The sequence below is a fragment of the Hyperolius riggenbachi genome, chromosome 1 (genome assembly GCF_040937935.1).
Source record: "Hyperolius riggenbachi isolate aHypRig1 chromosome 1, aHypRig1.pri, whole genome shotgun sequence".
Classification (NCBI taxonomy): domain Eukaryota; kingdom Metazoa; phylum Chordata; class Amphibia; order Anura; family Hyperoliidae; genus Hyperolius; species Hyperolius riggenbachi.
Genome location: NC_090646.1, coordinates 444,075,475 through 444,086,477, shown reverse-complemented (window position 1 = coordinate 444,086,477; position 11,003 = coordinate 444,075,475). Strand labels below are relative to the sequence as shown.

Here is an 11,003-nt window from a genome sequence, read left to right as displayed (position 1 = left end):
AAAGCTTTACGAGCTTTACATATTTCAAATATATGAGCAAGCCCCAATTTGTTGCAAAGTCACCAGAAGTGCACAAATGTTCAAAATTTCAGCATATACAATGAGCCATGATGTACTAAATTTCTTATTTATTTATTGAGGAAAATCATCCAAAGTTCATAATGTGTAAAAAAATAAATTCAATACAATCGTCTGATACTTTGCATTCAGCAGACATAACTGCAGTAAAGTTAACTATTTTTATCAGCTGCTGGGCAGCCTTCCACAACAGCATATTGGGATTATTGCCCATTCCTGCTTACAGAACAGCTGTAATGGGTTCACATATGACATAGCGTGAAAAGTAGCGTTTTCTTTGCATGTGCTTTGCGTTTTTTTTGTGTGTGTTTTTGTTGCGTTTTTTGTGCATTTACATTTTTGATGTTTCGATTTGCTGTTCGCTAATAGAAAACGCATATGCGTTTTGTATGCCTTTTTTAATGTTTTTTTTATATTGTGTTTTATGCAAATCACTAGGAAGACAACAGGAAGAGAAAATGCATTACTAAACAATTTATTTAAGCAAAAACGCTAAAATAACGCATGAAAAACGCATAGCATTGCGTTCCCATTGACTTTCATTATGTGCGTTTTGGCAGCCATCCTGCATATTATGCAACACTGCTAGTGTTTGCATAATGCTTACTGTAAAAATGCATCTAAAACGCATATGCATTTTTACATGCGTTTTTTCCTGTGGCCCATAGACTTCCATTAGCGGCAATAATGCGGTGTTTCCCCTTACGCTAGCATTTCTGCCATGTGGGCACCCGGCCTAAACCAAGAATGATAGTGTTTCCTCAGAGGAACTGCACTCTTCAGGTTCTTTCTAAAGGATCAATGTCAGGCCCTAACATCCAATTAAATCCTATCTTTCAACCTGGTTTTAACCATATAGATGTCCTACCTGTATTTGACGCATGTTATCTTTATGAAAATTGCAATTGCCCTTCCGTCCCTGGTCACAGTAATAATAATAATAATATTTTTATAGTACTTTTCCCCATGGGGACTCAAAGTGGTGGGTTTTTAGCCTTTGCTTAAGGCTGGTTTCACACCAGGACGTTGCATTTTAGGGGACGTTATGGTCGCATAACGTGCCCCTAACGCAACGCCAGGTGCTCCTTGCTTTGGACGTCAGAGTGAGCCGCGTTGTGCAGCTCACTCTGGCGTCCGTGATGCTGTGATGCGCACTCTTGGACGCATGCGGCATCACGTGGTCCCGCCGGCCAATCGCCGCACAGAGCGGCCGCTCCAGGAAGTAAACACTGCACGTCACTGAGTGCAGTGAATATTAATTAGCCATGTGCCTGGCCGCTCTCCGCTCCTCCCCAACGTTACTGAGCATGTGCAAACAGTCTAACGCGGCTCTGCCGCTTACAAAGTACTGCATGCAGTACGTTATATTATGGCGCAGCGTTACACTGTAACGCAACATGGGCACTGTGAACAGCCCATTGATTTTTCATTGCTGTGCGGTGGGGTGCGTTACAGGCTTCTCTAACGTGCGCCTGTAACGTCCCATTGTGAAACCAGCCTAAAGCTGTCCAGAGAAGGAGCCACTTGCACTGATTGTGAAAGTGAGTTCCATAGACTTGGAGCTGCATGGGAAAGGGCCCGTTTTTTTTAGGTGGGTCTTAGGAATAACCAGATTCATCTTACTGGAAGCGCAGAGGGTGCGTGTGTGTGTGCTGGGGGGGGGGGGGGGGGGGGTAAAGGAGTATATAGCTCCAATAGATTCGCTATGTATTTGGGTCCCATGTGGTTCAGAGCCTTGAATGTCTGCAGGCAGATCATAAAATAGCTAGAACTGGAAGCAACCAGCTTGAATAATAATGAATACACAGTTCAGTCTGTAAGCACCACACTGTTATTTTCCTGAATCTACAAGTTAGATTGTATGAAGAAGCTCCCTGTTATAACTTAGCCTTATCTCCTTTATCTCCTGCAGTCTAGTGATGATCATGTCTAGGAGGACTCATGGAGAAGCATGTGATTTGCTAGTGATGTTTATGTGCTAAAGCAGGATTTGATCACAGGAAATCAGAGCTTTGCAAATCTGTCAGCAGATCAAACAAATCACATGCTTCTCCCAGACAATCACATGAGTTCTCCCAGACATGACCATCACTTCTGCAGTCAGATATAAGGGCCCGTTTCCACAAGCCGCTGTGTGTCCTGCGAGACATGCGGCGGCACATCCTTCCTGTGTGAGTACACAGCCGAATCCCGGAAGCTGTGCCATGTGCGCCATGGGATTTGTTGCCTCCCGCACACAAAAAAAATGCTGCAATATCGGCCGAAACGCTAAGGCAAGTGGACAGCGGCAGCATTTTTCCCTATGGCGATTTGATTGTGGGGAAACTATGCGGATTCGGCCCGATTTCCGCTACAGTGGTAACAAGCCCTTCAACAATAGTCTGTTGGCAGCTTATGCTAGGTACACACCAAACAATTTTGTGCTAGATAGATGTTTTGACAGTTAATTTCCGTTATGCCCGATATTATTTCCGATCGATTTCTCATAGAAGTGAATGGAAATTGATAAGAAAAGATAGGAGAATTGAGTGGAAAATCAATCGAATGAAAATCAACTAAAAAAAAAAGCATGTGCCTAGCACGTGTGTACCTAGCATTAGAGAGCTCAAGCTGGGTACACACGTTGCGATTTCCCGCGCGATTCGCGGGATCGATTCGATCAATTTGATTATTTCCAACATGTTCGATCGTATTTCGATGGATACAGCCGTCGATTTTGCATATTAAGTATGCAAAATTGACGGCTGTATCCATCGAAACACGATCGAACATGTTGGAAATAATCAAATCGATCCCGCGAATCGTGCGGGAAATCGCAACGTGTATACCCAGCATTAGTGTGGCTAAGATGGCACACTGATAAGGCTCCCAAGAGAAAAGGAAAGTAAATCTCTTCACCCTTTTGTGCACTAAAAATAATGTTTTTAGAATTTATAATAGCATGGATAACCTATTAGAGGAGAGGAGATATTTGTACTCTAGTTCCAATCCAACTTTCTTTTGCACTAACCATGCTTATATAGACTGACTTATGTGTTTAGATCTATGTTCTTTGTTCACACTACGAGCTTTGCAATGCGGTACACCATGCGGAAGGACATCAAACATTGCATAGCCATTAGTATTTCACCTCGCCACTGCTGTGTGATGCACTAATCTAAAGGTGAAGGAGGGATCACACTTGAACCGCTGATTAACTATTGCATTTTTTTACAGTAGCCAGTGATTTAAATGAGAAAACACGTGTTGTGCAGAAAAGTAGCGCAGGTTGTATCTTTTTTTTTAACACTATGCAGAATCGCAGATGCCTCCTGAAAACGCAGCGGCTCCGTAGACCATGATTGCATGGGATTTCACATGTGTGTGTGATCTCTCACCGAGTCTATTGTTGTACACAGGGCAGCAGCACATCATTCAGCGTAATTAAATGAGGTAGCTGGTACAGTTCAGAATTCAAAGTTCCACCAATGATGGCAAACTGTCCTGGTCCAGAGGCAGTATTTAAACCTCGATTACACAGTTGGAAGGATTCTTCTTATGCAGAAATGTGAAGGATTTGTTTTTTTTCTCTTTATTTTTTTGTTTTGTTTTGCTCAATTGCTTTAAGCCACTATTTCTATTTTTAACTCATCCATGCAAAGAACATTCTTCCAATAGCCTTCTGGCTTAACAATGTGGTTTTCAGCAAACTGTAGTAGACAGGCAGCGATGTATGTAGACAGACAGCAATTTATGTTATTTACATTGTGTATATTAGCGTCTTTCTCCTTACAAATCCAAGAAACGCACACAGATTAAAGACAGAACTGATCTAATTCATGTTGTGCCCTCTGGACTTCATGGTTGATTTTAGAAGTAATTAAAAGCATTATGGAGTGCGGACCTGTTCTTGTATTTGTGTTCAAACATCACTGGATTGGTTTCCACATCTTCTTCGCATGGGTATTCCCAGTCCCTTCAGCTGCCTTATTTTTGCCTTCTACTTCCAAGCACCCCATGGTTGTTTGGTTTTCTCTTGATGGTAGACTCATGAACATCCCAATCAGGGATGGATTTCTGGAAGGGCTGCAGAGGCCTGGGCCTAGCGCAACTGCTGCCAGAGGGTGCAGCTGCACATGGAAAAGTGGTTGCTGCATATGAAGGAGGAGGAGGCTGCAAATGTTAAATAACACATGGAAGAGGGGAGCTGCGGCCCCAGGGGCCATACATAGAATAGAGGGGTTGTTATAAATGGATGTTAATAATGGAAGAGAGGGCTGCACATGGAATGGAAGATGGTTGCTGCACATGGAAAAAGGGAACCACAAGAAAAAACTCAAAACTCACATAAGGGGCCAAAATCTAAACCACAGTCTAGTCTCAGGTCAGGGGCAAAATTGTTTATTAAGATCTAAAATGTATAGAACCGTCTCAAACTAAGCAGGATCACTATAGTGACCATATTGAAGGCCCGCTCCTCCTCTACCTTCTGCAAAGCAGCACAGTGGAGCAGTTTAATAGTCACCTGCTCCAGCGATGTATTGAGTCACCTCTGTTGTTCCTGACAGCCACATGCTCTATGTTGCCATCCTCTTGCTCCCAATGCATGTCATGGGATTGGGAGCCAGAGGTATGCAGCATACAGCTGTCGGTAGGAACAGAAGAAACCCATGCAGCCCATGAGCAGGTAAATATTACAGAGTTCCAGGCAAGGAAAGGTGTGTGTGTCTGCGTTTTACCAGGGGTGTGTGTGTGTGTGTGTGTGTGTGTGTGTGTGTGAGTGTGTGTGTGCGTGCGTGCGTGCGTGCGTGCGTGCGTTTTTAATCCAAAGAGGGGGCCCCATTTCACTGGGAGACCCGTGGATTATTGCTGTGCCCTTGCTTAAACTGACAAGGTTTCAAACAGAAATACAATCATGCACATTCGAAGCTCTTGGGTCCACGTAAATTGGCAAATCGAGCCGCATTCCACCCGCAGGCCTTGTGTTTGACACCTGTGCAATAGAGGCTTCTAGCTCCTTAGCTGTTAATATGAGGATCTCTGAGAACTCTGAGGGCCCATTCACACTAGAGCGTTTTGCCACGATTTCGGCAAAACGCTCAAACGCTAGCGCTTTTTAAAAGCGTAAGTGTAATAAAACCCTATGGGCCCGTTCTTACTTGGGCGATTTGCGGTAATTGCTGCAAAACGCAAACGCGTCACCTGCACCATTTTCAGGCGATTTCCCGGTGTTCGCGTTTCAGTGCTACAGAAGCACTAAACGCGATTGCGGAAAAATCGCTGCAATGTTCAGTGATTTTTCCACGTGAAATCGCGGAAAAATCACTCCTGAAAAACGCCGGCAAAAATCGCTGGTGTTTTGCACACGCAAGTGTGAATGGGCCCTCAGAGTACTCCATAACTTGCTCCAAGATCTTCACTGATCTACTACTCCTCGGTTTGTATTACCTCCATTTGTACAGTTTCCTTGTCAATGGACTGATGGACTTTCAATTATTGAGAAAGAGTTTCACAATATTTTCCATCCTGGTAAGCATTAATAACTTGCTGATGAAAAAGTATAATGTTTTGGGCTCATTTGTTTAGCTGGATTCTCATCTATTTCTAGGACTTGTGCAAGAAACAGTTCACACTGAGGTCATATACGGTATAAGCAGGAATACATTCTAAAAAATATCCACAGATTTTCAAGTTCTACTAAAAGTACTTCACCCTTTATAAACTAAGAGTTATTGGAATGACATTTGCTCATCTCCCCAGACCTTAGATTAAAATGGAACTCTCGCCAGAAGTTTTATTTTCGGTTTCTAAAAAGTGTGGAAATGTTGGCAGTTTTTTCTTTGATTTTGCCTTTTATTGCTGTCTGGTTTCTGCTTGGGAGGTTCCTCATACATATAGGCATATAGACAGAGTGGTTGGAACGCTTTCCTGGCAAGGGCGCGCTTGTGACATGGTTTCCTGGTAAGGGCGCGCTTGTGAAATCAGCCCTTACTAGGAAACCACGTGGGATGTGCATGTATGCAGAGACATTGAGGGACAAGCACAGGCCGCGGACAGGTAATGTATACACTTTACACGGGGCACATTTACATTAGGGGGGACAGCGTAGAGGGTTTAGTTGCGCTCGTCGATCGTCGGGAAATTGCATGCCGTCACCGTTGCACACCCGATCGAGCAACCAACCAATTTCAGTGTATGGAGATATTTCCGCCTCCACTCAGATGTCCCAGATTAACCACTGGGTCACAGTCGTTAGAAAAGGTAGGGAGTAGCATCCTTATACCATAGACTGAAGCCCACTCAATTCCTCCCATTGGGAGGGTATACAATGCAAAAAGGATAAAGAGGCACCCAAGGATAAATAAAATGATTGAAAACAACATAAGGATAAGAGGCAGTTTACCTCAAAGAAGATACAATTTAATAATCTGCTAAACTTTTATTAGTAAACAATTTAGTAATAAAAGCTTTACAATTTATTAGATTGTGTCTTCTTTGAGGTGAGCCACCATTGGTTTTGGACATGGTCACCAGTCCAAAATCACTAGAAAGTTGACAGTATGGTCTTGATCAGGCAACAGATCTTCAGCAGATCAGAATTTGCTGGAAAATCACTGTGTATGGTGAAAAGTTTTGTCTGGCATTTCACATTAACATAATCTCAAACAGTTTAATGGATGATTTAAGCAGGAATTTGGTCAAAGGAAACAATGGTAGTGTATGAGGAAGGCAGTGTTCCCTTCACATGACAGCCCCTTTCCTTCAAAATGATCTGGAAACGCTAACATGACATCAGCTACCTAGATTACAGGAAATCTCATTTACTCTCCCTGTGTTTCCATTGTGTTAATCTCATGAAATAAAATAGCTTGACTTAAAATTGCCTGTGTTCCCCTAGCCTTAACCAGGACAAATAAGAAACTCAATTAACTGGGATGAGTGATGCTGCAACATAACAACATCAGGCAGCCAGAAAGCTATTTAATTATTAAAAAACATGTGTAGCCCATATGTGTAGTGTTCAAAACAAATAACCTAGGTACATTAAACACAGCAAAGCAGTCTGGAATGGAAATAGAAATCTACTATTAGAAGCCATTCAGAATGAATGGAGAGATCAGTAAAATCTGGATGTTGATGATGAAACATAGAATGTGATTGACGTGCGTTAGAAGTAGGTGAGGACTGAGGACACAAATTGTGCTATAGCTCCAAAAAAGGCATCTCTCTGGCTCGTAAAGATTTTGTTGTCAGGTCGAATACAGAAGGATCCCTGGGAGAAATCAATGCGAGCAGCGGCAGCACGCCGTCCTAGTCCATCCCTGCTGACATGTACATGTAGCATTCCTCACACTGGGAATGACACGGGGGGAGGAGCAGTGCCAGCCCCGCCCCCGGCACTTAGACACACGGCTAGTGACACACAATAGAGGCCGAGGTTAGCACAAGAGAAAGCTCGGCAGGGCTGGAACGGAGTGTGGAAGCTGTACCGGAGACGGGGCTGTTTGAACGGGGACCAGCAGGCGAGGAGGGACAGATTGAAGGAAACTGCCAGGACAGAGCCTTTCTTATTCGGGTCGGTAAGAACATGGCTCCGTGTAGAGTGTCTCCATTAGATGAGCCTGGGATACAGTGACATCCCGTCACCCAGCTGTACCTGGACACAGACAAAGCTTCTTTCTGGAGAGCCTGAAATATGCCTCTGTAGCCTTCCTTGAACTACAAGTAAGCTTGAAGTCCTACTTCACTAGTATAGAAACTAGATAGGAGGCTTCATACATTGGGCAGTATACACTGGTTTCAATAGAAACAAATGATGATGATGATGAAAGCCTCATGCTGAGTTTCCTTGGTGAGTTGTCCCACTGGAGCCAGGGACAGGATGTTGGAGCCGGCTGGGTTCGCAGAGGCGTGGCGGGCGCAGTTTCCAGATGCGGAGCCACCGCGCATGGAGTTGCGCACTGTCAGAGATATGGAACAGGAACTGGAGAGGTGCAGGGCCACTGTACGTAGATTGGAACGAGAACTGAACAGGGAGCGGTTTCGCATGATTTACCTTCGAACCCTACTGGCCAAGGAAAGGAGAGGCTATGACCGACAGCGCTGGGGTTTTGAGGCGAGGGATCCACCTGGAGGAGGGGAAGACAGGCAATTGGGTTCCAGTCGAGAAGAAAGAGCCTTAGGTCCTGGAAGAGAAGAAAGGAGCCCAGAGGAAAGAAGAGGTCCAGGTCGAAGGGAGCCACCTGTGGGAGCTCCTGACCTATCCCCAGGGGATATAAATCGTGGTCCACGTCGTCTGCTCAGCTTGACAGAAAGAGATGGACCAGAACCTCGGTCAGACCGACTCAGAAGGGCAGCTTCTCACCCTGAAGGGAGCCCAAGGCCTCCTCAACCTGTAGAATGTCGCCGTGGTCGCTCTTCAGACAGCAGTTGTGGCTGGGATGGAGAATATGAGGAAGCTGAGTTGAACAGTCGCTTTCTTCGAGATAATGCTTTACCAGGTCCTGGCAATCGTTGGGGGGAAGTTTGGCCACGTCGCTCCATCTCTCCTCAGAGTGTTGAGGACCTTGGGGGAGGGTATACACCAGACTGTAGCTCCAATGAGAACCTCACCTCAAGTGAAGAGGAGCTATCCTCTGGTCCTTCTGGTCGTGTGTCCCCTCGTGGTCTTTGGGGTCGCTCTTCTCCTTCGCCTGGTAGTGCCAGCCCTCCCACCCCACAGGCACCTGTCCGCCAGTGCCAACTGAGAGTGTCTGAGGCTGCAATAGTTGGAGTTAGGCGTAGTGGACAAATCTGGCCAAGCTGTGTAGAACCTTCCTCGAGGGATGGAGGCTACATTGTAGATGGAGGTAAGAAGGGGTTTAAACTAAAAGTTTATGTTCTCTTGTAACATATTGTTTATACTCTATATGCTTTATGATACCAATCCTTGACCCAATGTGTCTCATCTTTGTGCATTTTTTTATGCAGTAATAGTATTTCAGTAGATCACATAGTAACATTGACCTGTTCAAAAGCAAAAGTGCAGTGGTTCATGGGTATTTTTTATGAGTGTTTAACAAGATCCTCACTTGTGGCCTACAAGTGTACATGTTAAAATGAGTACCATTTTTTTCCACAAAGCAGTCCCATCGTGGAGAAAACAATAGCTTAGAGGCTTAAAAATTCCTACTTAAATTGTAGCCTTTTCTGTCAGAGCTGGGCTCATCTAGGCTGCTGTAGCGACTATCCTCTGATTTGTTGCTCAATCAGGACAGTGTTCAACACCATCACATATTACATTTTGCCTTACACATTTTTGTCCAGTATTTGTGCACATAGGGGGAATAAAAATATAAAAAATAGCATTTAGAATCATTACTTTGGGATCTACGAGGTGTATATAGACAAGAATGTCAATGTTACCCCGTTCATGCCCATGTGCTCTTTATGCTTGTGTATTATGGGCCATAACATTCTGTTTATGGTCATAAAATTGTAACCTTGTTTCTGGAGGGGCTAATTTATTGTGCTGAACAATTTTTATAGCTTGCCACTCTTACCGAGAAATATATTATTTACCAAGCAAACGTCAGGGTGCCTAATCTGACTTTCTCCCAGTTCTGTAGCCTATCAATTTTTATTTTGTACGTGAAGTGGAGAGTCCTAATGCCACCTATGGTCTTCATGCACCACAAAAGTAGTGAAGAGTCAAGTTCTTTTCATTTCAGTTTGAAGTTGGTGTGCTGTTGTCCCGTCATGTCCTTCCATTCTGACATGCCAGTGTAATCACACCATTTACAGGTGTCACAAGAACAGTTGATGCTATTGGAAAGTCCATCCTGTTAGTGAATTCCTTTCTGCCAAAGGTCCCAGGAACAGGAAGTGAGGAGAAATCTTCCCAATGGGAACTCTGATAACAAGAACTTGACTTCAGGTTTAACCCTTACCTTGTTATCCAGAATGAGATAAAATTGCCTTTCATTTTCTCTTTTAGATATAAATAGCTTATCAATATTCCCCAAAAAGTAAAATTTCCCTTTAGCCACAAAGTCTTAACCAGAGCTGTTACTCTAACCTGATAGCTAGTCCAATGAGACTTGCACCACCTTAAAGAGAAACCGTAACCAAGAATTGAACTTAATCCCAATCAGTAGCTGATATGCCCTTTCCCATGAGAAATATTTTCCTTTTCACAAACGGGCCACCAGGGGGCTCTGTATGGCTGAAATTGTGGTGAAACCCCTCCCTCAGTGTGATGTCAGGACCATGATTCTGACATCACACTGTGGGAGCCTTGCTGCATTGTGCAAAATAACAGCTGTTTACAGCTGGGTCCAACTGCCAAAAAAGCAAGCAGCATCTCCTTGTACTGACATCACCTGCCAGCACTAAAAATGTCGCCATGTGATAAATGTCGGAATGTAAATCAGGGAGAGGAATAGACTATATCATTTATACATAATTATTGTAAAAATGAAGCACTTTTTTATTGCATTATTTTCACCGGAGTTCCTCTTTAAGTAAAATCAGCTCTTTATTGAAAAAGTCATTAAAATGACATACAAATGATAAAAATTGCCATAGAAGTATGACATATAAGGGACTTTTTCAATAAAGAGCTGATTGTGCTTAAAGTGAACCAGAGATGAAGCACCCTCATGTATTTTACCATATATATATATATATATATATATATATATATATATATATATATATATATATATATATCTATCTATCTATATCTCTCTCTCTCTCTCTCTCTCTCTCTCTCTATCTATCTATCTATCTATCTATCTATCTATCTATCTATCTATCTATATATATATACATTAGAGAAAACACCCACCCTGCTCTCTGTTTCATCCTTCACTGCTCACCCTGCTTCTTATCAGCCCTGATGAAATCCTCGACTGAGCATTCAGTCTGGCTTTGCTCAGGAATCATTATAGCCGAGTCATAGCAGA

General features: G+C 43.4%; 1 protein-coding gene across 1 annotated transcript in view; it reads left to right on the top strand.

Moving 5' to 3' along the window:
- The first annotated feature begins 7,438 nt into the window (after window positions 1-7,438).
- BCR (BCR activator of RhoGEF and GTPase) overlaps window positions 7,439-11,003 on the top strand; it is a 94,368-nt gene continuing 90,803 nt past the window's right edge. The window contains exon 1 of the mRNA XM_068238341.1: window positions 7,439-8,906. Within this exon, the coding sequence (XP_068094442.1) occupies window positions 7,940-8,906 (967 nt within the window). The 5' untranslated portion in view covers window positions 7,439-7,939. The remainder of the gene's footprint in view (window positions 8,907-11,003) is intronic.